The sequence below is a fragment of the Orbicella franksi genome, chromosome 5 (assembly GCF_964199315.1).
Source record: "Orbicella franksi chromosome 5, jaOrbFran1.1, whole genome shotgun sequence".
NCBI classification, from domain to species: domain Eukaryota; kingdom Metazoa; phylum Cnidaria; class Anthozoa; order Scleractinia; family Merulinidae; genus Orbicella; species Orbicella franksi.
In genome coordinates this window covers 5232401-5260241 of record NC_138149.1, presented here as the reverse complement: position 1 = coordinate 5260241, position 27841 = coordinate 5232401, and the positions used below count along the sequence as shown (strand labels likewise).

Sequence of the window (27841 nt, the reverse complement as noted above, 5' to 3'; positions counted from 1 at the left end):
GAGGGATACACCACCCCCTCCGTTTCGCTCTCGCCCAAATTTTCGCGCGGCCAGAAGGCGGAAAAATCTTCGCTGGTGCAAGAACGCTTACTATGCAGGTTCCTTAAACGAAAAAGAACTTGACAAGAAGTAATATTGAGATATAATTTTTATTGCCTTATATTAGAGCAAAGCCATTTACTACCAGACATCGCTAAACTTTCATGTAACATACACTCTAGGCCTTTTCAAACTGCGAGCTACAGTTGTGATGAATGACAGTTCAAAGGTCCTTACCGGTAAAGCTGTGTTCACACTTGATGCCCGAGTATCAGTCATGGCGAAAATTATCATACCCTAATACACCCATCTGAAATTTGTCAAAGCCCATTTCTGATTTGTTATTTTAACTATGCCCTATCCAGAAGGTCAGATCAAAGAACCGACAAAATAAATATTCTTTCCACCTGAGAAGTCTTTCTAAACATTATAATTTAATTCTGTAAAGAGCATATCTAATAATAAAAACCCTTTCCGACGGTGTAAAGAAGCTTGGGCAAGTTTGCCTGACGTCCCAATTTTAGGCTACCTATGCTATGTCTTCGTTGGACAATAGATTATTGGGATGTCACGCAAACATAAGTCCTTACGAGGAGCATTGCGTGACAACCAAGTACCCCAAATGCCTTTTACTTTAACACAAGGTTTACAGTTTAAGAAAAGACTGCAAATTTGGTTAGCGAAAATTTCGCGGACAACTGTTTCGCGATACACGTTGATAATATTTGCCTTTCTTAATTTATAGATAAATTTTCGCGCAACTCGCAAAATTAACAAAAATAAAAACCGAGGTGAAACTTACACATTTTCCAAAACATAAAAGATCAGTATATACCATAAATTCCAGTATTTTGTTAACTTATTTATCCATTAAGTAGCTATGCATCCTACTCTTTATTTCTCCATCACCGCCCTTTGGTTTCGAATTTTTCTAGAAGAGCGTTCACTCTCGCTTCAACTCGCTCACAGTTAGCTTCAATGACTGCCACGTTGGACGTGAAGCTGGCTCCCAGCTGAAAGGAAAAAAAAATGATTCGCTTTAGCTTTAATGTATTTTTTTTAACCCCAAATAGATGCCCACTCAACGCGCTCTCTTCCAGGTCTCTGGAGGTTCGTTTCGCGCGTTCGACCATCTGAGATAAGAGAGCCGCAGTGACCTGGTGGTTAAAACGTTTATTGAGCAGTCTGGGTTTGAACCCTGCCCTGGGTCTTTCACACGTGTTCTTTGAAAGACACTTGACGCTCCCAGTGCATTAGCCTGTGCCACAGCTGCCCTGACAATCCAGTAATTCAACTGGGTGCCGGCAACTGGACCCCGTGTCAATCCAGTAATACAACTGGGTACCGTCTAATCACAAGGGCAACCTGGAAAATTCCCGGGGGTAACCCTGGAATAAACCAGTTTATCCCATCCAGAGGAGGTACAGTCACTCATGGCGGAAACCGGAGATAGGCTTAAGGCGGTGTGAAGCATTTCGGCTGATTAGGCAAACTTACCAGTCAGAAATTGGAAAAATGACAATCTAATTATAGCTAAAAGGACCCCTCAGGAGAAGATGGAGTCACTGTTAACGAAAACTTACCTCATTTAGAAGTTTGGCTTGGCCGTGCATTTGGCTGTTTAAAGCGGACTGGGACGAGTCCAGCTCCAACAATGACTGTCCAAATTGACTTGCTGTATTGAATGTGACAGACAAGTTAGTAACAATGTTGAAAATACAAAAACAACACGGAGGGGAGGGTGGGAAAAAAAAGGAAATTACTTGTACTTGCGATGTTCACCAGTAACCATACATGCATCAGTTGTTCTCCCTATTTAAGCTTTATAAGCAGCTGGGGCCTAAAAGGATATGGTTCTATCAGTCGTTTTGGTTTTTAACATGGTAAAGATTGTGACCATTTTGTCCGAAATAGCGTGCAGTTTGTGCACTTTAGCCTCCCGCCCGGTGCCATATGTGGGTCGACTTTGTTGTTGGTTCTTATCCTTGCTCCGAGGGTTTTTCTCCGGGTTCTCCGGTTTTCCTCCTTCCACAAAAACCAACATCTCCAAATTCCAATTTGACCAGGATAGAGAACCCGCGAGAAAACCAGCTAAGACTGATGTGGCTTCCTCTCTAAATATCGTACTTTATCATAGTTTGTATCTCTTCTATTAAAAAGCTACAAGTTTCCAGATAAGTTAGTTCATACCTTGTTCGTGCAGAGCTTTCAAGGACTGTAGTCTGGTTATCTAAAATGATCAAGACACAAAGAAGTAATTATCAGCTGGCAGATGAGAGGGCTAGTGCTTTACTTGACTCGTCTCTAAATCGCTATGTTTATATTCGACAAGACTATGGTTGTTAACGTAGAAGTCATAATGAGAATCGCATTTTTTTGTTTAAAAAAAAGTCAGGTGTGGACATTTTGCCGCCAGAACGATGTGACAAAATAAGAAAAATTCTCCAGCCAGGCGGTCGTCATCACAATCCTAAGAAACAAATGGCACTACTGTGTGTTATGAAGGGCAAGAGGAGGTAATCCCCCTCATACCCAACGGAATCCCCCTCGAGCTACTGTTTTGGAAATACCAGGAGTGAAAAGAAACAGCCAAACCTGTAACGCGAATGTTACTCACGTGGACCGCCCAAGCGGCCTGACACACATTTTTCCTCCTCCGCGAAAACATCCACGCAACGCGTGTGATAACATTATCCGCGGGAAGACTGGGTAGCATGTCTAAAAATAACTTGCGAGGGAATACCTTGGGAATAATGCCTACAAGAGGGTTTACTTCCTACTCTTTCGAAACGAACGAGAGCATATTCAGACACCTATATGAAGCCACCTAAGTTCAGCATGGCGTAAAAACACACCGTGACCTTACACTACAGTAACCAAAATGCCTTTTGCTTTTTAAAAGTTTTACTAACAACAGCTAGCAGTACACACCAGATCTGGCACAACGTCTACAAACGAATCCCACTTGTTCAGAAGATCATAAAGTTCAGTCACCTATATAAAAAAAATATAAACACCAGGAATGGAACATTTGATTTGTTTTTATTCTTCAGTTGACAAGAAATGCCTGCCTCACCATACCAAACCTTATGTGATAACAAATTTGTAACAATCATACATCTCGCAGTGTCCTGGTCAGGTGGTGCTGCTTTGTCTAGACCATCAACATCCCATCCCTCCCTCCCTCCCCATCACATTTCTTACTCTCACCCCCCTTCCCCCCATTAGGAGGAACTCCCAGGCCAGGCCCAGTACTGACTGTACCTGATATCACTCAGTCTTTGTTCATCGTGTTCACCAAAACAAAAATAATTCACTTTTGTATTATGTCACCTTGCTCTGCTTAGCTGCATTTTCTGCTTCTTCTTTCTTCTCTGATAGAACACTGACATGATGTAATATTCCCTGAAGAATGAAATACAATAAGGAACACGCTTCAAAGGGACAGTAACCTGGCTGAATGTGTTTTAATAGGTATGACCAGGAGCTTGTTATAAACTTGCTTTATTATCTTGCAATAAAAAGTAAAGGATGCCAGAAGTTGCAGATGCAAAGACATATCAACCAAGAAGGTAAAAATAGCAACTGAGAGATTCAAAATTGCAGCAAAATGACAAAGCTGATTTCTTGACAAAACAAAATGAAATTTGATGAACTGTAATCAATAGGCCCTTTGCACGATGCGGTCACATGGTATAAAATCACACATGCTGGTGAGCAAGTTGCTCAGTGGGACTTCCAAAACAAAGGCAGGTCCAGGTGGACTGGTACGAGTGGCATTGTTTTGGAAGTCCCACTGCGCAGCTTGCTCACCAGCATGTGTGATTTAGTACCATGTGACCAGATCGTGCAAAGGGCCTTTTCTATCCTTGCAATCCTGTACCCGTGGAAGGGCTCCCATACGAAAAGGTCTGGGATGCTAATCGGAAAATTCAAATTAAACCCCTGAAGGAGACCAATCAGGGCTTGAGCTTTATTTGACTCCAAAAGATACCATTTAACACAGAAAAAGTTCAATAATTATTACCAGCCGCTGTCCAGGAGAGGAGCTCACGCTAGTAGACCAGACTCAAGAGACCAGTGGAAATCAGCAGAAATGAGAGCATTTTTTTATTGTAATTTGTTGGAGTGCACCCTGAAAGACACTTTGACAGCTAAAACTAGCAGGGTTTTGTCTTGAATATCCTAGGTGAGACCAGAATCCTTGATTAGTACCCTTGAGCGAGATGACAAGCATCCCCCGACCTTTTCATATGGGAGTTCCCTCAAGGTCTTGAACCTCTTCCCCAAAATACAAGAATCTTTTTATTCAATTAATTTGTACATTTGGTGGCATTTGGCAATATTATACAGAGATTAGGAAAGAGATCCTTTTAAATCATCTCTTCCTGAAATAATCTCTGCTTGGGTTTCATCTGCCTAAAAAATGATCTGAATGAATTATAACACTCCATCAGTCTGAACTGTTAATGCTCTCCAACATTCCTATGTTTCTTTGAAATATCAAATAGCTTCTACCTGCAAACGTGCATCAATATGCTCGATATGATTGGCATCTAGCAGAGCAACCTTGGCCTCGAGAGCTGATGCTGCCGCCTGCAAACAAGAAATATGTCCACCAACAAGACGTCAATCTCATCTACATTTTTTCATTATTTTTCACAGTTTTCCTAGGACAAATTTGGTCCTTGGTCATCATAACTTAACTTGCTGGGCACTGTCATTGGGTTTGTCATACAAAGGGAATAAGAAGCAAATACATGAGCAATTCAATATCCTCTGAGCTATCTGTGTACTGGGAGTCAAAAACATCTCTTTCAGAGGATATTTTAACAGGTCTGTTTAAATTCTAGGACTTGATGGAGCCTGATTTAAGTTTCCACAGAATGATAAGCAACTTGAAGGCTTTCCTCATTCAGCAAGCAACTAACTTCTGGTTACACCTTCTGAATAGGATGCATGTCAACTGCAAGTTTCTACCCTTGTTTAACATCTACAGCAAACAATCCATACCAACTTGCAACATAACTAAGTTCTCAAACTCATAAATAATTTTGTCAAGTTTGTAAGAAGGAATTCACGACTGTGACCGTGTTTGCACATCTGAACATCAGCACAGATTTTTATCAATTTACATCTAAATTATTTTAACCTTAGTTATAGTTTTGATTGTCTTGTTCCAGAATATAACTATACCCCTCCCAAGGAAGGTTTTTTGCTTTGAACCCACCCCCCTCTATGTCTTTGGGAATTCCAGTTTTGATCCATACTTTTTCTACAATTTTGGCCTTTTAAGACCCCCTACCCCAAGGAATTCCCAATAACCCCCCTTTGGACCATGGGTATGGATATTTTGTGGAACCACACATTGACAACATAATATTATGTCAGCCACTCCAAACATTTGAAATGTTCATATGTTGTTGTTTATAGTGGTCAATGCGATACACCTAGCTAGTTCACAGGCATGCTACTTGCCACTTAAACTGAAAGAAACAAATATGCTGACCAAACATAATACGGTCAAAAATCCCAACTGGCAGGAGGCAGACCAGTTCAGGCAATTTACAAGCATGACCGAGGAGTTGAACTAGTGTTTTAACAAAGTTCCAAACACCCAAAATTTGTCAAAAATACTCTCTTCTCAGTGTCATAAAATGTAGTAAAACAAGGTCTCTTGTGTTCCACATATTACATAAAAATTATAAAAAAACTTACCAATAAATTTTTCTCCTTAATTTCAAGATCTGCAGTTATGGAGGACTGCAAAACAAGACAAAGAAATTTATTACTTTGCAAAATGTTGCATTGGTGTTGAATGTTGTATTTCAAGTTCAAAGCGTATTGACAATGAAGGGAGAATTTACTGGGACAATTAAGGGAGAAATTCCGCATGTAATTCAGTCAAATGACTGCTAGGTGTGTACTTTTTAATACACGATTCATCTTTATCTACAGTTTGAATAGTAGTTTTCTTTGTCAAGTAAAGAGATCTTTAGTCAATAGTTAAAGAATTTAGTAATTTTGTGCTAAGGACAGTATGAAACAAACCAACAGAGATAAATACTAAACAGGATGTAAGCCTTTGGGGTGGGAAACTAGCTAGTTGGCTAATTTCAATGTACGGCTCAGGGGTTGAACTTGAGACAAACAAGAACAAACCCAGTTAAGGACTGATTAGAATATTTGAATCAGAGAGCTCCAGATTTCAGTCCAGTGCCTTTAATCACTCTGTGGGGCCAGCTTCCATTTAAAGATGTCTTCCACAACAAAACTATAGAATGCATTAACAAAGAGATAAAGAAGCAAAGAAATAGCTTGTTATCTACCAAATGAGTTGGGTCACTGCCTAGAACTGTCTCCAGTTTCTGCACCCGCTGTTCCATTTCACTGATCTAAAAAAAGAACACAATCCAACAGTTTCAAACATCTTTGTTGAGCTTACATGTAAGGGACATTGTTCCAACATATTGTGATTAGTAAGTAAGGACCAGAGCTCGCTTTACACTGTAAACTTGCTTTATTATCTCACTATAAAATGACCAAATGCCAAAAGTCAATTTGTCATAAAAATGCTCTGGTAAATGTTTTTAAAAGTGGCTGGGATCCCGAGGATTGTTAGCTGCATCTGGAGGTTTGTTATTAATTAGTTACATGTAGTTCCAACAAGTGTGAACGTACCTTTGAGAGCTGATTAAATTTAGCATGTTCTGGTTTGTAAAATAGTTCGTATGTAACACAACCATCGTCGCTCTACAATAAAAGGAGAAAGTGTACACTATTTTACTTCCAATCAAAACAAAAGTATCCACTGTATCTAACTTACTCACAAAAATTAGCTACAAATAGAGTAATTATTACTCTACTTACTGAAAGGTGAGCTGGACCTTTTCACTCAGAATTTGGGTCCTATTGGCAGTTGCATGATTTAGCAGTTCATATTTAAGGTAAAGGCTTGTACTATTAATAATGTAGATGTTAGAAAGAAAGCTTGTGTCATCACAGCTTCTGTGACCACACACAGAAGATCAAGTCAGTGTAAATAAAAACCTTAGCTTCTTTTCCGCCCACTGTTTCAGTGGTTTTGAAAGCTTCAAGTTGAGTCTGCAGGCGTCTGGAAAGAAAACAAAATCAAACCGCAATTTAGTGTAAGCAAACTCTGGTAGGAGCCCAAGAGAATGTAATGCTACAAGAAGAAATTAAATGCTAGGCTCCCTGGATAAACATTTTGACAGTTTACACCACCAACTTCCAGGGCTGTCCCATTGATATAATTATCATGTAATAACTTCAACTCACTGAGATAATCCTGCTTGAGGTGTTGAGGCCACTGTCAAAGCCTGTTTCAAGCAACAATAACAGATTTGTGAATAGTGGGAAGAGAAGAACTCAGGGTCTAACAAGTGAACATAATTTACGAAGTACTTAACAATAGAAAGGTGCTGCGGTCACACCTAACATTTGAAAACCTCTTGACATGATTACTCATGTCGTGCCAACTATCTATTGTTCTGAATTGTATCTGCCTTATACATGTAAGAAACAGAGTGGATGAGCTCATTATCCAATGAACACAGTTGGCTTAAGATATGATTTGCATCATGTATAGTACCTCATTCATGCTTAATAATTTTCATGCACACTAAATTTCACGATATTGGCCAAAATAATCCATGAGCTTTTAATTTTTGGCCACTTCAAGAAGACAAAATAAAAAACAAAAACCCAGCATTACATTTTGCAAATGTACATCAACAAAGGCTTCACTTTGATGAACTTTACATAAGTAATGAGTCATCAATATACCACAGCAATGTATTTCAGACAGAGACTTTTAGGTAAGACCGTACAAAGGCAATCAGAAAGTTTTGTCTCTCCACTGACAACTGGAGTTATTAATGCACCACTGCAAGGAGCTTGTCAATGACAAAGACAAAGAACTGGTTAATGCAGGCATTTCGAGGACTGCACCAAAGACATTCTGAAAGAACTGGAGGAAGAAAATTATTCAGAAAAAGGCAGCTAGCCAAGCAAAAGAAATGAAACTTTCAACTTTTGTGCAACTGTTTAATTTTGTAAACCATTTTACTAATGGTGGTACTAATTTTTTTGTGTGTAAAATTTGTGAGGTGTCTTTTTCACAAGTTTTAAATTTTGCGGTTTTGGTCAATAATTTGCAAACAACGTAAAATTTCAGATGCACAAATTTAAAATACATCTGAATAAAGGTACAAGAATTTCAATCTAGCACATAGATTTGTCAGTCAGTTCAAAAGAAAAGAAATCACCTTCTATTAGCTTGAAAATAACCTCAGATAGTTTGAAATGTTGCCTTTTGCATTGCTTAGCGTTACTTCAAGTCTCATAGGGAGAATGGTTCATTACTAGAGGATTAAAGTAAAAAATTTCCAAAACATTCTACTGAATATAAACTAAGCCAGCATTGTACTGCAAACATTTAACTCAATACCTCTTTTCCAAGGACATTTACCAAATGTAAATCTTCAAGCTGAAATAAAAAACAGGCATACATGAGTTTTCTATTGGATAAAACAACTTGCTTTTAATAGCAAATCATAAAAGATGCATCAGCATACATAAGTAGCACCGGCTTCCCCTTGATTAGTAAACTTTACTTACCTCAATGGCTAAAGAAATGTGAGCAGAGTTTGCATACAGTTCTTAGTTCAGGCAAAGAGGGGGAAATTTACAATTTAGTGTCATGTACCATACCTGCTTTTGAAGAGATTGTACCTGAAATGGAAAAAATTTCAAATCAAGTCTCCAAAGCAGGTAATACTTAAACTAATTTAATGAACAGTGGTGGATAAGTGGGAAAAACTTTTGCCAGCCCTTTTTGGGCCTAAAATTAAGTTTGGAGACCAAACCTTTTTCTTGCCGATAACAGGGTGGGGTAAGGATGAGGAGGGGTGGGAGGGGGGGGGGGGGGGGAAGAACCTCCCAAAGCCAACCTCTAGGTAAGTTATTTGACATATTTTCTACACAGTTTATTAGACAGTTGTCTTTTCTTATTTGGAATCTTTGATCTGTGCAATGAAATTGCAAACATTTAGTGACTTTCTTTAGAACTATAACTTTGTTCTGCTGCCTTTCCAAACACTGAAATATCAATAAGTCATAAACTATTACAGATCTATGTGACAACATTGCAAAATTAAATGCAGACTTGCTTTCTGAAACTATACAATACCCTCTCACAAGCTAACCATAACATGTAATCCGAGTGTCATAAAAAAATTTGGTACATGCCTCTTGTGACAGCACAACTGGCGAGAGTTTCTTCTCCTCGTGTTCATCCTGAACTGTGCCCTAATGTGATAAAAAGAAGACAGTTATGGGTCACAAAAACTCTTCTTACAGGCTGAACTATGGTGAAGAGTCACAGAATTCATGAGTCTCATTTAACAAAAGGTTTGCTGGTAACCTCAATTTTTTTAAGGCCAAGAGTGTCTCAACTAGTGTGGGTACACTGTAAGCCAACCTGTAGGTTTTCTGGGTCAAAGATTAATTTTAGGGGATCTGTACCCCTCAGAATTAAGTGTTTGCCCAATAACAACCCAAAATATCCAACCCCCAAAATAACATTCCCTAGCTGTTCCCTGACCTGACCATTTCCTGACCTGTAGCAACCAATTATAAATATGAAAGTAGAAATACATGTACCAGTACCTTCAAGTTGAAACTCTTAGGATCGCAAAAACATGCTCACTTAAGAGAGGCGTCCACTTATGCAAGATTACAAATGTTGCATCTAAGTTAAGGGTAGCAAAGGGAGGGTCAAGATCTTTTTTACATGACGTGATGTGTCAAGGGCAAGAGCGGACAATTTGTTATCGTAAAAAACAAATTGACGTCAGTTTTTCATGCGTCTGTCCAGTAAATGACAATGAATTTCGTCATTAACATTGTCAAAGTAGTCTGCGGATCCACTCAGCTATCGCCTCATGGATCCACAGCTACTTTGACAATGTTATGATGAAATTCATGATCTATAACAGGACAGATGCAGAAAAACTGGCGTCAATTTGTTAAATTTCACTAAGAATTTTCAAAAAGTTAACATGTCCATAATATTTCAAAAACTATCTACCAACATCAGAGAAATCAGAAAATGTTGCCATAATGTGGATGATCTCCACCCTTACCCACTAATGACTGGTAGTGTATAAGTAGCTCAGACAATCAGATTGCAGCATTTGCAATATAAATATAGAAAATGTTCTCCTTATTCTTTAAGTATTATAGTAAAAAATCTTTGCATTGATTATGCTCTGCTTCAAACACACCTTTATCTGCTCAAGTTCCTCTGCTAGTTCTCGAATCTCATGCTGAAGTCTGTTAAATTTGTTCTGTGGTGTCTCTTTGGCCACTCCATCACCCAGCATTTCAAACTCAGTTTTTGTAGCATAGCCTTGCATTTGCCGAGGACCACACCGCCCTGAAAAATCTGAAAAACAGTTCATGGTTTAGGTTTATGAAGTAACAATAATATTTATGGCTAATAGTCCCTTTCAATGACTGTGCCATGTGGTTTTGTTAATTGTAAAAGATGGTTGTGGTATGAAACAGATACCACATGCATGATGGAATTAGTGATATCATGCCAGGACAAATTAATAAGATTTCCAATTTTGAGGCCACTGACACTTAAAAGCAAGATTTTTAGACAGTTTGATTGTTTGTGAACTTTAAACGATAGTCTGCTTGATAGCAAAGCTTGCCATTCAGTAGCATTTTTTCTAACAAGTCTTCTTAATCTTTTTAACCTTTAGTTTAGATAACTGTCACGTCTCACACTTTAATTTTATGATCTTTGTGCAACTGCAAAACTTAGCAACAATAACATTTTAGAATAAACAGTAGTGATATAAAAAACATGATGTTTTGGCAAATGTTAATACTCACCTGCATCCCCAGGATCCAAATATTTTCCACTGAACTTCTCAAATACTTCCTTAGCATCAATCTTTAACACATGAATATTTTCATCACCATTCTGTGTCTAAAATTAACAAGGAAAACTTTTGAATAAAATAACTTGGTCCCTGAATGGTACACAACTTATCACATAATAACATTATTTGTACCTTCAAAACTTAAAGCTAAAACATATCATTAAAATGTGAAGTATCCAGTCAGATCATTTCAAGTCAGATTGTTCCCCCCAAAAGTCAGATCCTTCCAATTATTGGTCAGTTTGTTCCACCAAATGATCAGTTCGTTCCACATATAAATAGTTAGATAAAGATCCTTAAAATAGTTAATAGACTGCTCCATGACAGAAAGAACAATAATCTGTTTCCAGGATCAATAGAGTAAATGTCTCCAGTCATACACTACATCTGAAATTTGTCATTGTATAACCAACCTAGTTTTCAATAAATTCAACTAATCAATTGCGACGATATTAAAGTCAAACCTCGATTATCTGTACTACCTCGATTAACCGGATTACTTGATTATCCGGACTTTTTCTCTAGTCCCAATTTTGTCATATATTTATTAGTCATGATCAAGATCTGTAGCAATATTCTTTTTAAAACTATAGCATTGAAAAGTGTAGTCAAAGGCGAGTTTCTTTTGCTTTTAAAGAGCAAAAGCAGGGCTTGCACGCTCCAAGTCTAATGAAGAACACTCGAATTAGTTATGACTGGCTCAGAGTTGAGTGGTTAAAGATGTACAGTAGAATATATTGTTTTCCCAATGATTTGTAAAAGTGTTGTTTCACAATTAAATATTGGTTTATTTAAACAGTTTTGTTCTTCATTAATATTCATATTTTCGATTATCCGGACTATTTTGCCTAGTCCCAATGAGTCCGGATAATCGAGGTTCGACTGTACCAAGTTAAACTGGGAGCTTAAATAAGGTGTGGAATTTGAAAAACAGTATTTTTGCTAGAACACATTAACAAGGATGTGATGAAGTATTTTTGAATGCAGTCAGGGAAGACAGTTTTTGTTACATTTTCATCCAGTATAATTATTTTCTTGACTTCAATTTTTATACATAGAATGGACTGGCCATATTGGAATGATCTGACTTTTTTATGGAACAATCTGACTACAGTTGAATTTCCACTAACAGCCGCCTCTCTACAACAGCCACCTCTCTACAACATCCACTTCTTTAGGTCCCAGCACAGAGTACATATATTCACTCTTATTTTAACCTCTCTACAACAGCCACCTCTCCACAATGGCAACGAGCACTAAAATGTGTCCCACCTGCCAAGATAGCCTCTCGACAACAGCCAGTTAACCAGTGACTGACAAGCAGTCTATAGAAAACCTCATTTGTTATTATAAAAGGTCACCAAGCTTGATCTTACCACGTTTCATTGGTCTAAGGTTCTCTTTAGTTTCTGTTTTTGATTGTGTTTATAGGCTAAAATAAGCATATTTTTAAAGAATTGAAATGTTGCACCCCCAAAAAACAAGTGTCATGTTACACCCCTACCTCTCCATATATGGCCACCTCTCTACAACAGTCACTTTCCTCTGTCCCCAAGGTGGCCATTGTGGAGAGGTTTGACTGTATAGTATGCAACAATCCTGACTGTAATCAAATGTAAGCCTACACCCCTTTGGATGCCATCTAATATGACATCAAACATCGGTGGCAAAATTTGCTTTAGATTTTTTTGCTATGAATTAATCGTTAAAGTAGCCATTTTAATGGTTAAGCAACAAGTTATTGTGCAAACCGACCGACGAATCGCCGTTTTGTTCAGCTAACTTCTCCACAACATCAGGTGTTTCATAAACGTCTGGCTGATTGTCCTAAATGTCGAAACAAAGCGTAAAAATACTTCAGCAATTATCCAAATGAAGAATTAGCTTAGTGAATTTGCCATTGAGAGGCAAAATAATTAAAGATTGCGACTTAAAACTACTTACAATTCCCGGCAGCTCGGAATATTTACTCCTCACTGCCATGATTCTTCTCGTTACGACTTTGTAACCTCTCTTTCAGGTAAGTAGTTCATGTATTAGGACACATACTGTCTCTGACACCCTGCAAAAGAAACTCGGTTGGCCAATGCCAAAAACAAAACTTTTCATGTAGTTTTTTACGGAACCGACTTCTAGAATCCTTTGAATTGATATCATGCAAGCAGGAGCTTATTGATATAAGTCGCTTTCAGCTCATATCAGTCCTGGATGGAAGCACTTCAGTTACAAAAGGTCCAGAGCATCATTTTGAGCCTGGGTGGGAGGGAACGTACGGAGGGACATAATTTTCCTGTCCTATAATTTTTTCACACCACAAATGTAGATGTTTCAGGGTACGTGCTACTTCGCTTTCTTAGATCTTCTATTTCAACGAGCTCAATTCGATGATGAGCCTGTGATAAGTTGAAATTCAGTGAATCAACAAAGAAAATCAAAACAAGTCACGCGGGAATTCTTAGAAAATTTCTAGGTTGGGTGTTTGTTTTCTAATCATAGATAAATCAAAAGAAACACGGCCGTAACAGAAACAGAATTACATACGTCTTTTTAAAAAATGATTTTTAAATCTTTCATTCACGTGTCAGCTACCTTTTTCTGTTTGTTTGTTTATCGGGTGTGAAATGCATAGCAATGACGTCACGAAGAACCGGCTTACCCAGTTAAAAAATATCCCGGATATTCATCACGGTCGTGATTGGTAGAAATCACGCAAGGAAGAGGAACATTTCACAAGACAGGGACAGCACCCAACTGAAGGCGTTCGTTTGTAGGCGGTTAGAGTAAGAGAGAAATTAAAGCTGAAAATGGAAGACAAGGACCCAACCGAATTGGTTTCTTTGGCTAAATTAGCGGAACAAGCCGAACGTTATGATGACATGGTGGTATGGATGAAATCTGTGGCAGAGAAAAAGCAAGAGGGCCTCACTGACGAAGAAAGAAATTTGCTGTCGGTGGCATACAAGAACGTGGTGGGCGCGCGAAGGTCTTCTTGGCGAATCATTTCGAGTCTGGAGCAGAAGGCAGAGGACGAAGATAAAAAAAGAACTGCGGTGAATTATCGGGAAGTAGTGGAAAAGGAATTACAGGAGAAGTGCAACGAAGTCTTGAAGTTGATTGATGAACACCTTCTTCCTTCCGCGGCAAAAGCGCAGAGCCCCGAACCAAAGGTGTTCTACTTAAAAATGAAGGGTGACTACCTTCGTTACCTAGTCGAGATTGTGTTGGCAGAGGATGACAACAGTAAACGAGAACGCAAAGAGAAAGCAGATTTATCCAAGGAAGCTTACTTAAAAGCAAAGGAAGAAGCTGATCGATTGGCTACAACTCACCCTATTCGTCTTGGTTTGGCTCTTAATTTCTCCGTGTTCTACTACGAGATTGAAAATGACTCAGAGGCGGCCTGCAGGTTGGCGAAACAGGCTTTTGATGATGCTATCTCCGAATTGGATCAATTGAAAGAAGATTCTTACAAGGATAGCACTTTGATAATGCAACTTCTCCGTGACAATCTTACTTTGTGGACATCTGAAGAACAAGGAGACGGTCAAGGAGACGATTAAACTCGTGACCAATTTCTTAATTAAAGCCCGTATTTTTGTCTTAACTCGGAATTCGAGAAGAGATTTAAAAAAGTGACAAATTCAGTTGCCATTTAATCAAGAGGAGCGTCCTCATTAATCATTAGGAATCTAGCTGTAAACAATTTTTAAGTGTATTTTCTTGCAAAACTTTCTTGTGGTATGCTGTGAAATATCTCAGACTGAGTCTACTTTAAGTGTGCACACAATACCTGTATACATGTACGTTCACACTATTAACCTCCATTTTGGGAAAAAATATGCACCATCGCATCTGTTCCGAGAAATGAACTGTTTTCCAAGCACAAAGCTGCGGGAAAATGGTGATCTTTGGTGAACAGGTCATGTCCAAGGAGAAATACCTGCACATATTTTAAACAGTTTATTTGGGACAGCAAAGAAAATATAAATTTGAAAAACCAGGGTTATCCTCTTAAAGTTTCAAGTTTGGCTGTGTTGTGTGACATGTTCAGGTCAATAACACAAAATAGTAAACGAGAAAAATATTTGATGGATTGTGGACCATGATGTAGGGAATTTTAGGGGTGCACCACAAGATGGAGGCATGGAGCTACATGTATTTATTGCCTGCCTTGAATCAGACATGTTAACTAGACCATAGATTGGATAAATCTGACATTTTGTGAATTTCTGACCATTTTCTGAAGATTTTTTGTGGACATTGAAACATTCCAAATCATTTCTGAACATTTTCAATTACTGATTAATGAATAAAGCAATTGATTGATTTGTGATGAAGTTTGTGACTATCTGGACACTTTTACTGAGTACAGCTTTCAGTTACTGCTTTCTATTGTGATTTGTTGATCATGGGTTAAATCTGTGCGTGGTTTGAAATTTGTGAACAGTTTGATATATATCTTTCTTTGTTTTAGATAATAGGTATGAATTTTATGAGCATTTTTGTTCAGTTACTATATTCATGTTCTGGTAAATATGCCTTCACTGAAGGTAATAAATTGTTGCCCAGAGCCATAACAGACTTTATACTGTCTTCTCACATTGGTGTTTTAACCCTAGATATCGAAGGAAGTGTTATTCTAAGCTTAAACAAAGTACTATTTTCCAACATGCTGTCGAATGGGTTTGATTTCTGTGCAAGTTGAAGCGTCTAGTTGCTAATATGGGAAGTAATTTCAAGCTTCAAACAAATTTAAACCATAACATATATGACAAAGTTTTCTTTCCTGTATGACATTTAAAATAGATTTTTTGCTTTTGTCTAAAAGTTTGTCAAGTTGTATGGATAAATAATGTTAGAAATGCATTCCCACATTGTGCAAATTCTTTAACTAATCAAGTTACAAAATAGAGAAACCTGTAGTAGTTTGAGACTGATTTCACGTTGCTGCATCAAGTGCGGGTTCAACATTGTCACTGAATATTTTCAACTGGATATGAATCCTGTTGCAAGTATTAATTTTAATCTCTTTGCACTGCATGAACAAGTTTTGAAATATAAGCTATGTGCAATATTGTTTTCCACAACTGTTAACTACTATGTCCAGTAATTTGAGTGGCCAGTTATTTAAGATTTGTACATGTACCATATATATCAGTGCCATATCAAGAAAAATTGTTTGGGTTGAAAAAAAAAAAAAAAACGGTATTGTGTTTTGTAGAACTGATTGGAAAGTCTACCATTAATGCAACTCAGTACAATGAACAGGGCTGTAGCCAGAAAAAAATTATGACCAAGACAAATTTATGTCCATGATTAAATTCTCTTCCTAGGTATTTTTTACTTTCTCCCTTAAAAAAACTAACAAATAAAGTACCGAGGGAAGTGCCTGTTTGCCTCGTACTGGCTACGGCTCAGATGTCAAGACAATGATTGTGGATGATGAACGTGGATTTGACGCTCCTGGGAATATGAGGAAATTCAAAGATATCTCCCGAGTGGCTTATGTTACCCATAGTTCTACCAAACACCATGCTGGTTATAAGCTCCCAGCTTGTAAGACTGCAGCTTATAATATAAGCCCCCTTGTTATGGGTACCCTGTGGTCAGGTCAGGTGACAGTTCACTCAAGGTCTAACATGAATTGCTCGCTAACCTTTGAGGGGAACTTGAACAAACAACAGAAACCATGCCTCTAACCCCAAAACAACAGATGCTGAGGATGAATAAAGTTACAAGCTAAGCTTGGAAGAGCTGCTAGATTTCAGGCCATTAGACTTGATTTCTGCTGCCCTCTTCAGTCCCTTTCCCATTTGCCTGAACATTGCTGTAAATTAGCTTGTAATTAAGCCCATGTGCCAATGAAAAAAAATTATTCTCATTTCTAACCTCCCCCCTCTATCTGGACGTAAGCCTTACCAATCAACTTTCCCATATGAGTGATGTCCCTTGTAAAGATTGTGTTTCAAACACGAATAGAACATAAGTTCACAGGTTGGAGGTAAAATTGACGAGTGCTTATTTGATCTTATTTATTCCAAGTTTGACCTTCTTCACTCAATTTCAACTTTTTGCACTCAATTTCAGTATTCTGCACTGTTTGGGATAAATTGATGTGTTCTCAACCAGTCAGCACAGTAAAATTTCCACATGTTTACAATTACAATGCAGCTTTTCTTGTGAACTTGCTGTCTTGGCTTTGAGTGAATGAGAGCACCCTGCGAGCAGAGCCTCTTTTATTGCTTTTTCAGGGTGGTATGAGTAAAACGTTCAGGAAAAATAATTCTTATCTTTGATCAGGCAGGCCATATATATGTTCAAAGTATTTGTAATAGACTCTGCTAGGGGATAGTTTATTTGCTTTATAACTAAAAGGAGAATAATTTAATTTTTGCTGTGCAGGTTTTTTCTATTGTTATTTACAAATTCTGCGTCCTAAGCTATCATTAATTTTATATACCGTATGCGTAAATATATTTTTTCGTTATGTAGATCCACGCTTCAGATGTTATTCACCTCCTTATTCGTTAAAGCACATATTCATGTTCATATTTCTGTCAAATTGTTGACATTTTCTTCCTACACCCATTTCCCGCTTGTGCGATATCCCGGATGTACATTAAAGTTATGATTGGTAGATATCCCGCAAATCGACTAGGACACGTGACCCAGCAAAGAAGGAAGACAGCTCCCGTCGAACACGTCCGGCGATTGTTCATTGAAAGGGTTTCGCTTGACGAAATATTGTAGCTTATCAAGGGTACAATGGCAGGCCAAGTTGATCGGGATAAGTTAGTTTATCAGGCTAAACTAGCTGAACAAGCTGAGCGTTATGAAGACATGGTAGACGCGATGAAATCAGTGGTGGAAAGTAAAGAGGGCAACGACTTGAGCAACGAGGAAAGAAATCTGCTGTCGGTGGCTTACAAGAACGTGGTGGGCGCGCGGAGGTCTGCCTGGCGAATCATTTCGAGTTTTGAGCAAAAGTCAGAAGTTGGAAATAAAGCCGAATTGGCCGAGGAATATCTCAATAAAATAAAAGAAGAACTGAAGGAGAAGTGCAACGAAGTCTTAAAATTGATCGATGAACACCTCCTTAAGCTCGCTGATACAAATCAAGGGGACGCGAAAAGCTCCGAACCAAAGGTGTTCTACTTAAAAATGAAAGGCGATTACTACCGTTATCTGGTCGAGATTGAGCCACAGGAAAGCGACGAACGCAGAGATTTAGCGGAAAAATCCCAGAAAGCTTACGAAGAAGCAAAAGAGAATGCTAAGCCCTTGGCTCCAACTCATCCCATTCGTCTTGGTTTGGCGCTCAATTTCTCCGTGTTCTACTACGAGATTAAAAATGACCAAACACAGGCCTGTAAGTTGGCGAAAGAAGCTTTTGATGAGGCGATAGCCGATCTGGACAGTGTAGAAGAAGATTCTTATAAGGACAGTACTTTGATAATGCAACTTCTGCGTGACAATTTAACTCTGTGGCAATCAGACGCTGGCGATACCGAAGTTGATGGTGGAGATTGAAGTGTTAAAGTTTATAGTGTAAACCTATCTTCCTTGCCTTGAACTGTTAGCACTGGAATAAAGAAAGTTCAGGACATGTAGGCTAAAAACAATGAACGATGTACTTAACTGCTAAGTTGACTATAAAAAGCTGGTAGCATAAGCGTGTATTTACAGTTTCTTTCGTGCACTGTTGGTTACAGATCACTTGTGCTCTAAGTAAAGGCAGTTGAAATATGCGAAGGTAAACTGAAAAGTGTTACCTCGTTGTATTTAAACGTCAAGCGTAAAGCGATGCTGTGAACATCAGGAAAATCAAGAGTATGAAGGTCTGTGCTTTTCAATACCAGTGAAGTATTAGTGGTGTTTTTCTTTGGAACGGAATTAAAGCCATTTACTGCCGTGCTAATCCTTGCTCTCCTCATTGTTAAGATTTTTCTGCTACAAAATATGTCATTCCTGAGGGGTTGGGGTTCTCTTACAGCATTGTTTTGGTAAGGTAAAAGAAAAGTCTTCATACAAGCCAAGTGGCTCATCAGGCCAGAGCTTATCCTGGTTTCAGTAGCATAAAGCGACCAGTAGTATTTCTACTTTCTCCTGGATGGGATGCTAGTCCATCGCAGGGTTACCCCCCAGCATTAAATTCCCCGGTACCTATTTATACACCTGGGTGAAGAGAGGCACTGTGAGAGTAAAGTGTTTTGCCCAAGAACACAACACAATGTCCCTGGGCAGAGCTCACACCTGGACTGCTTGCTCCGGAGTCAATGCACATTTTGAGCTATTGAGTACCAGTATTTCTGAAGGGTTTTGGAATAGAGGTGGCTTTTACTTGAGGGTACGTTGTGTTGGCAGTTTGACCTGGTGGGTGGAGATGTAAAATGTAATGGACCTGAACTGTTGCAAAATACATGTGAAAAATTCTCCACCACAGAATACTAGGCAGTGTAACAGAAAAAGGACTTTCTCTGAATTATTTTTAATTGCACTGCTGTCAATTGATAGAAATAAAATGAACTAATCAAGAGACTTGTCTGTTCAAAACAATGTTCAAGATATGTGTTAAAGCAACTTGACTGCTCCTTTAATGCCAGAGCGTGACTTTCAGGAAAAAACCTTGGGGCCAGTTGGCCACTAAGCTTTCAGATTTAGTCACCAGCAGCAAGTATTTCAGTGAAAAGCATGAAAAGTTAGTTGCCAGTGAAAAATATCAGGTTGCATTGGCGACCTCAGCGGCCACAACATCGAGCTCTGAATGCTGGTTAATTAAATGAACGGTAAGAACGGAGAGATTAAAGGGGCTCATTCACAATACTTTTGAGTTTCCAAAAGGTCTAGAGTTATTTTGGCCACATACAGAATTACCTTTAAATTGAAGGAAACCCTATAATAGTTTACCAAGAAAGAAAAACACCAAGGAGATACTAATTAACCATGAGGAAACAGGGATGGAGAAGACTAGCAAGGATTACAAACCATGAAATTGAAAAATTTAGGCTAAACATAACCAACAAGTTTCCATTGGTTAGTTCCTCAGTACGGAGTAAACAACTATTATGTTTTGTGCACGGTCAAGGCCAAAACAGAGAACAAAAACATACAACAAAGAACTTTGTCATGTTTCATAACCATACCCTTCAATTAACTATGCCTGGATGTGCTGAGAAATCAAAGAAATGACATGATGTAAGGAAATAAAAGACAATCTATGTACAGTTCCACAATGGCCACTTGGGGACAGTCGTGGAGAGGTGGCTGTTGAAGAGAGGTTAAAATAAGAGTGAATGTATGGACTGTCCGCTGGAACTAAAACAAGAGAGGTGGCCATAATTTTGTAGAGAGGTGGCTGTTAGTGGAGGTTCGACAGTAACTGAAACGTTATTTATTCACTGTGAATATTGATATAATTCTGAGCATGTGAAGGAAGGAACTGGGCATATTCTTGCCACATTTACTCAACAATAAGCAAACATCCCTACAAATAGCAAACTAATAATTATATTAGTTCATGGAAATTTGATTCAATTCTTCACTTAAATATTCTGTTCTTGAAATTTGAAAATTAATTCAAAATGTAAAATTAATGTTGATTGGGTTGCTACCTGGATTCACATGGGAATTTGATCCAAATTTGCATAATTTGACTGTAAACAGCAGTGTTAAATAATTATCATACATAGGATTTTCTCATTATTCTGTTTGCTGCTTGCTTAATTATATTTTATTTTCATTTATTTTTCAGCCCTCTCATAAAGAAATATACCAAAACAGAGGCAAGGAAATATTTTGGTCTACTGTAGAGACTCAAAAAACCAAATCAATTCAAAATAAAAGACCTAAACCCCATTTTACACAAACTTAGTAGGTACCACCAGCTGACATTAAATTTTGCAATACAAGTTACTATCAATGGGTATGTTACAGGTTGTTACCTAGCTCTTGTTTTTTGATGTGAGTATTTTACACATACAAATTATGTCTGTTGAATCTTTTGTTTCATCTCACCATGAAATCAATGAAGATCTCACTTCGTTTATTCTTTTGACGGTTGTTTCGTGCAATGCAACCAAGTGTTTATCAAAGGTATTTTAATTAAACTTTAAGGCAAATTTCGTCTGTGGTCTAGTGAGACAGAGCACAAGGTAAGGAAACCTGAGACCCTGAAGGCCTGTTGTAATCGATCGAGCAATAATTAACCTCTGATTCTAGATCAAAACAATATGATCAAATGTGCAGTTCCAGAAATATCCATTCAAAAATGAAAATGGGATCATCAACATTTTTTCACTTTTATTTCTGTCATAAGTCTCCATGATTTGAAAAAAAGAACATGTGAAGAGAAACACAGACATTATAAAGTTGAAAATGCCAAAAACTTAACATAGACTTCCAACTCATTAATAATTCACCAAGTTTATACAAAGGAAATCATGACTGTGACAAGGTTGGGATCCTAGTTAGCATAGATTTTTATGATTTTATTTCTCCATTTAGTTTTAATTGAGAAGATATATCAAACACTCAAGACAATGTTTCATCGCATTTCCAAACACCTAAAGTTCATCAAAAATATTTTGCTGTGCGTTGTATTTTTAACTCTCTACTAAAATTATGCAATGGAACACTCGGCCGTGTTTGATATACAGTCGAACACCTATTGAGCAGCCACCTATTAAATGGCCACCCCAATAAGGTGGCCAGTAATCTAAGTGGCGATGAGGTTTTTTCTGTTGTTTTTACCTCTATAAGCGGCCAGCCCCTTTTAAGCAGCCACTATCCATTTTCCCGAGGGTGGCCGTTTAATAGGGGTTGAACTGTAATTATATTACACGAAAATTTACTAAGTGCCAATTTCATATGATCAGGATACATTGACAGTTAAGAACTAGAAAACTAGTACCACGTTTCTATTTAAACAATAGAGCATTTATGTTGAGGAAATATCAGTCTGATAGTTGCCCCTTGGAAATTTGATGTTTTAAAACAAGTATTCGCCTGAGAAGCGAAGCTTTGAGGACAAGTATGCTAGTTTTAAGGACATCAAATTTCCAAGGGGCAACTATTAGACCGATCTTTCCAAGACATAAACACTCTATTGTCTATATTGTTCAACACTAAATTTTCTTCCGCGCAACAGTTCAAAAATCATATTGAATTATTTTCAACTTTTTTAGATGAAAGCCGTGGAAAGCCAACTGGAAAATTTGTAAAAGAAAACAGATAAAAACCCACATACCCGTAATTGAATTTCAATTGTTTATTTTCTATAAGCCAGCTTGTTTATGGAAAAAGTTTGACGGACAAGTACTATCCATCCGGGTATTTTTCTTGGATGGGCACTTTGGGCTGATAGTGTCTCTCCACAGATAATAATATTTATCACAGGAAGCTCTCTCGCCTACTAGTGACATACAGAGAGGTTCCGCTCTAAATATATCATTACTCGCATAATTAATTAAGGGATAAAGTATGTTCTAAAACCTAAAATAATGCAGAAAGAAAAGCAATTACATAATTGAGAATGATTCCAAGCATGTACATTTAATATTGGATATGGTTCACGAGTTTCTTAAATCTCAGTCTGAATTATTCCAATCTTTGAAGGCATGGTAACAAGTTCTTTGCTTTCCTCAATTTCGTTTTCCAGATGGAAGTCTTAGATCGTCTTTGTTGCATTTACTGTAACTATGTACATCGCTGTTTCTTAACAGTTCTATACTGTGGGAAGTTATTCCATTAACGCATTTATAAACGTAGAGGCAACAATGAAAGAGCCTCCTGTTATCAGTTTAAACCAATAAGAATCAGAGAAAAGTCAGTGGTGAACTATAGTGGGTTATAGAAACATGGGTGGAAGTTTTGGGAGAATAAGAAATGCTTTGGGATCGTGAGCTGACAAGTGGGTGTTTCCACAGCTTTTTCAACATACAAAAATTATACTAAATTAACGTGGGTGATTGTGAAAAATTTTGAAAAGGATTCTCTCAATAGGGCCAGCATCGTATTTTGGGGGACATGGCTCGAGTTCATTTTCACTCCCCAGAGGTACCATTAGAAGTACTAAATCTTTCTGATAAGTCATCTCTGAGACATTTTTTTCCAGTTTAATACCAAAAGGTACCAGAATAGTCTAAACATCTGTGAATCAGTGAATCAGTCATGTACTATAATGACCATGTCATTTTTCTTACTAAAGGAAGTCCCCCATCCAACTATACAGTTCTCACTAAATATTACCGGTACATCTGAGTTTCACCCTTGGAGACCCGGGGGCAGAAAGTTGGGTCAGTGGAAGTCCACTGGGCGAAAATGGTGCAAACAAAAGTCAAGAATGTTCTTGAGAACTTTGTTCACACTGTTTTCACCTGTTTGACTTCCTCCTGACCTGACTATCTGCCCTTGGGTCTCTGTCTGAGTCAATCACTACAGTGCCTATGCATCTGTTAGGAGACATTCTAGATTCCTGATTTCCTTGGGCTCTGACTAGCAAAGTATTTTTGTATTCCAGAGGACTTTTTCCCCTTTGTTGCAACTTTGTCATGTTTGCCTTGCTGCTGCCAACTGGCTTCTAACTCTTTCTGTATGTCACTTGGAAGCTCACAAAAAACAGTAGGATCTATGCCGCTGGGACAGATGGTATTGGGTTCAATTTTCTTTGTGTTCAAACCATCAAAACTTGTTTCATTAAGCTGGATAACCTGTGTAGTTAGCACTGAACTCTGCCGTAGTTCCTGCTCCTTGGTGGTGACATCGTTGGGTCCATTCAAGGCCTCACAATCATGTTGATCATCCTTCAATAGCAGACTACCGCAAGTAGCAAAAGATGCTGAACATGCTTGCTGGGAGCAAGACCTCTCAAAAAAATTTGAGATCTTCTTGGATTGAGCTGCACTTGATTTGTGAAAGTTTGTTAATGAAACTCCTATCAGAGTTAAGTGAAATGGCTTCTTCACATCAACAACCTTATTGAACAGAGAGACGCAAATGGCCAATAGCAAATCTCGTGTTTTGTCTTTGTTGTTGAATGAAACAGTGTTAGGTATTTGACACTGACGACTCTCTCTTTTGTAAACCTTATCTTCTTGCTTTCTCACTGTAACTCTCACAGTCTGAGGTATGCCAATGTCATAAGAAACTCTTGGAAGTAATCCATTAATAAGGCTCTTGAGTCGCTTCCTTGCATCATCAAGCGTTGAACATTTCTTGAAAGAATCTTCATCACTGATTGACTTAAATTCTCCAGATGAGAAAACTTTGCTGTCATCAATGCCATGGCACAATCTAACCATCTGCTCTGCTAGTGAGTTGCCAAATTCTTTTGCCAGTACTTGCTGGGAACATATCAGTAGGTCAGTAACAGATAAAATGTTAATTGTTCGCAGCTTTTTGGCCATGCTATGTCCAATCCCTGTTAAGTGAAAAAAACTGTTACTAAGAACCACAACAACAACAACAAAACTTTTCAGTAAAATTAGCAATAAAATGATGACCATTATTTTAACCAGCAGTACAGGTAACTAGCTAGTCAAGTAAGATCAATTTTAGACGGCAGAGTTTAAGCCATGGGTTAGCTTGTGCAACTGTTTATTTTTTGAAACCATTTTATACTCCTAGTTTAAGAGTGCAAGAGTGAGAGTTATGCCTTTCCCAAAAACATGACAGCCATGGCCAAGCAGCTCAGTAATCCAGAATAATTTTGCGCCTGGATTTCAAATATTTCTATTCATCCCCACACATGTCCCTCAGAGCATTTGTGCCTGTTCTTCAGTGAAGGTGGCTAGGGTTTAAATGTAAAAAAACTAGTGTGTGATGGATGACAAGCATCTAAAAGAAGTACATGATCCCTGAGTTTATGAAAAAAAAAAATAGCAGCTAAAAATATATGTGACGTGTGAACTTTGTCAAAATTCACCTTTGAAACAGGATCACAGCACCCTCACCCCCCACCAGCACTTTACTTGGGGTTTTTGTTACAGTTTTCGCAACGATTGTTCACTCACTCTTAGTCTGAACCATTCTTAGTAAATTTGACTCTTTCAGATTAATCTGAGTTCAAGCCTCATTCTGGGTTGCTGTCCCATTTTTCTTCGGTAAGACATACCAGAAAACATCCAAAATGAACAAAAAAGTAGTTAAGATGCTTTTAGAAAATGACACTTAACAATATTTAACCCCTAATTATATTTCATAATTATGTGCCTAGCAATAATTATCTGATACCCCGGCTCCCCTAATTCAATATTCTGTAACTGCTGTGGTCTGCACAGTCTTAGATATGAAAAATCAGTATTGTTTCAATGGAGGGAGTGGCAGGGGGGTAATGTTCCAAGACACTCAAAAATGGAATCTTACAACAAATTGTCTCAACACTTTCGTTGTTTATTGTAGGTTTAGTTAATTCCTCTGTTCACCCAGGAGTATAAAAGGATATAGCAAATGCTAAGTAGCATGAAGTGATAAGAAGTTTTGCCACCACCCCTGAATGTGACATGAGTCCTGATTGAAGGGTACCCAAGAGCATTTACCAGCCACCTACCGGTATATACTCCTGAGAGGAGATGGAAGTACATCACATGCATGATGAAGAAAGAGCCACACAACAACTGCAGGACTTGTTGACATGAATGCCAGAAGGCCACCAAAGAGTCGGTAGACCCAGAACATCGCAAAGGGCAGCAGAGAAAGAGATGGAAATAGCTAAATTAAGAACCAAAGTGTGCATCATAACGGCCAACAGAACAGGTTGGCAGCAGAGTGTAGAGGCCTTATGTACCACTAATTAAAGATCTAGGCAAAGGTGATATATGTCGCAGGTGCGGGACTCCCATGTGGAAAGGTTGGGGATGCTCATCGGAAAATTTTAATTAAACCCCCAAAGGAGATCAATGTGGGTGTGACTCGAGCTTTATTTGACCCCTAAAAGACACCACTTAAAACGGAATAAGCTTCCGCTGTTCAGGAAAGGAGCCCACACAAGTAAACTGCTCAGAAGAGACTGGCAGAAATTGAGATTAAAAATGGAAATAAGAGTATTTTTAAATTATTTTTTTCTTTGAGTGCACCCTGAAAGATGCTTTGACACCTAAAAAATCAATAGTCACTGTGGCGTTTCATGATGAACACCCTAAGTGGGACTATACACTCCTGGTGCCAGTTGTTCAAAGGGTGAATAATGTCATCCACTGGATAAATCTCCCTTCAGTGGATAGTGCAGTTTGTTTTGCCGTCACCTTCAACTAAATAGCGATCTATCCAGAGGATAGTGTTATCCACCCTTTGAACTACTGGGCCCTGGAGACCAGAGTACATGTAACTATGTTGACTTTCAGCACAACTTGCAGAGGAAACTGGCACTTCACAATAATTACAACAATCTTTACTTTTCCATTGGTTATACCTGGGATGTCTCTTGCTTGAAGTCCTGACAAGAGGCTCTCAGCATCCTCAGGAAGCAGTGTTGTTTGCATGTTGGGTTTCCTCCACCCACCCACAAGTTTAGCAAGGAGTTTATTGTGAGCAATTCCTGCACAGCATGTCAGGCCAGTGTCTTGAAGGATTGCCTGTCTGACTTCTGCTGCAATTACAGATCCCAATTTCAGCCTCTCATGGCAACCACAAGGGCATGGACTTACAACCTGAAAAAATAATCATTTTGCTTGCTCTTTCTACAAAATTTGAAAACTAACAGAGAGACCAATGATTGGGCAGCTCCAGAAAATATCCATACCTACCCCATGGAGGGATTTTTTGTGAGACCCCCAACCCCTTTCGAAATTCCAATTTTAAAAGCTTCATACATGTACATTTTTTTAGGTTGTACACACCAAACAAAAGAATAAAAGATTTTATAATATAGATAGGACCCTGCGCACGCTCTGATTGGTCAAAAAACTATGTTTTATCAGAGGATAAAACATAGAAAAAGCGTGCTTTATTGTTTTCTTGCCACATTACCTCTATACCATAAAGCAAATGAAGAAGCCTAAGCCATGTATTACACTGTGATAAAACACTCTGGACATTTGAAAACACTCAAGAAATGTAGAAAACACGAGCCGCAGGCGAGTGTTTTCTACATTTCCCTCATGTTCTCAGATGCCCGTTGTGTTTTATCACAGTATAATACACCGCTTAGGCTTCTTTATTTGTTAAGTATATTTGAACTGCAGTAAGAATAAATTTAAGACATGGATGATCATCACAGTTCTGTACACAACTTAAGAGCAGTTGTGCAAAACAAGTCTAGAAAAAATTCAGGATTGAGCAGTGATTTGAACTCAAAGCACTGCACTGGTATGTCAGAAGTCATGAGTTCAAATCCAATTAAAACATCACTAATTACAAGAACTGGGCTCCTCCAGCTCAGTTAAAACACCTTTAGAGGGGTGTCTGGAAAACCCGAATAGCGAATAGTGAATAGTCGCGAATAGCAAATAGTCCCGAATAGTGTGAATGGTATCGAATAGTGTAAATAGTGACGAACAGTCACGAAAAGTGGCGAATAGTGACGAAGAGTCATCAATAGTCACTGTTTTAGGTCTAATATCCTTGCATTAATTAATTATCCAAATAAGCAACAGAATTTCAGTGAATTTATTACCTTTTCTTCTCCGGACTCGGGCTCAGGCTGTCCATCACCGACATTAAGAAAACAGAAAACACAAGGATAACCTAATAAAGACATATTTACACTTTTGGAGTGGTTAAAACAGAAGAAACTACGTTTAGAAACATCTTTTGTCCTGATAAGCGTCTGTGCTTTTTAGTGGGAAAATCCCGTCCTACATTGCTGCAAGGTTGACTGCGAGATACTGGGT

The 27841-nt window shown here is 38.3% G+C and overlaps 3 protein-coding genes and 1 pseudogene across 3 annotated transcripts in view; 2 read left to right on the top strand and 2 right to left on the bottom strand.

The window, feature by feature from the left end:
- Window positions 1-130: 130 nt before the first annotated feature.
- Window positions 131-13057, bottom strand: LOC145486441 (dynactin subunit 2-like). The gene is made up of 18 exons (XM_081465114.1): window positions 12960-13057; window positions 12771-12842; window positions 10966-11062; window positions 10347-10507; window positions 9310-9369; window positions 8773-8793; window positions 8510-8548; window positions 7339-7379; window positions 7090-7153; window positions 6721-6792; window positions 6369-6434; window positions 5758-5802; window positions 4558-4635; window positions 3373-3444; window positions 2971-3033; window positions 2230-2269; window positions 1623-1714; window positions 131-1052 (listed from the first exon to the last, which is right to left on the bottom strand). The coding sequence occupies exons 1-18, from the start codon at window positions 12996-12998 to the stop codon at window positions 945-947; spliced, it is 1230 nt and encodes a 409-aa protein (XP_081321240.1). The 5' UTR covers window positions 12999-13057; the 3' UTR covers window positions 131-944.
- Window positions 13058-13681: 624 nt separating this feature from the next.
- Window positions 13682-15346, top strand: LOC145486445 (14-3-3 protein zeta pseudogene; annotated as a pseudogene).
- A 1878-nt stretch (window positions 15347-17224) lies between these two features.
- Window positions 17225-18925, top strand: LOC145486444 (14-3-3 protein zeta-like). The gene has a single exon (XM_081465117.1). It carries the CDS (start codon window positions 17781-17783, stop codon window positions 18543-18545), a length of 765 nt encoding a protein of 254 aa, XP_081321243.1. The 5' UTR covers window positions 17225-17780; the 3' UTR covers window positions 18546-18925.
- A 2376-nt stretch (window positions 18926-21301) lies between these two features.
- LOC145486436 (DNA polymerase iota-like) overlaps window positions 21302-27841 on the bottom strand; it is a 9689-nt gene continuing 3149 nt past the window's right edge. Inside the window, exons 2-3 of the mRNA XM_081465108.1 lie at window positions 26422-26659; window positions 21302-24432 (exon numbers count right to left, since the gene is read on the bottom strand). Coding sequence (XP_081321234.1) covers window positions 23480-24432; window positions 26422-26659 — 1191 coding nt within the window. The 3' untranslated portion in view covers window positions 21302-23479. The remainder of the gene's footprint in view (window positions 24433-26421; window positions 26660-27841) is intronic.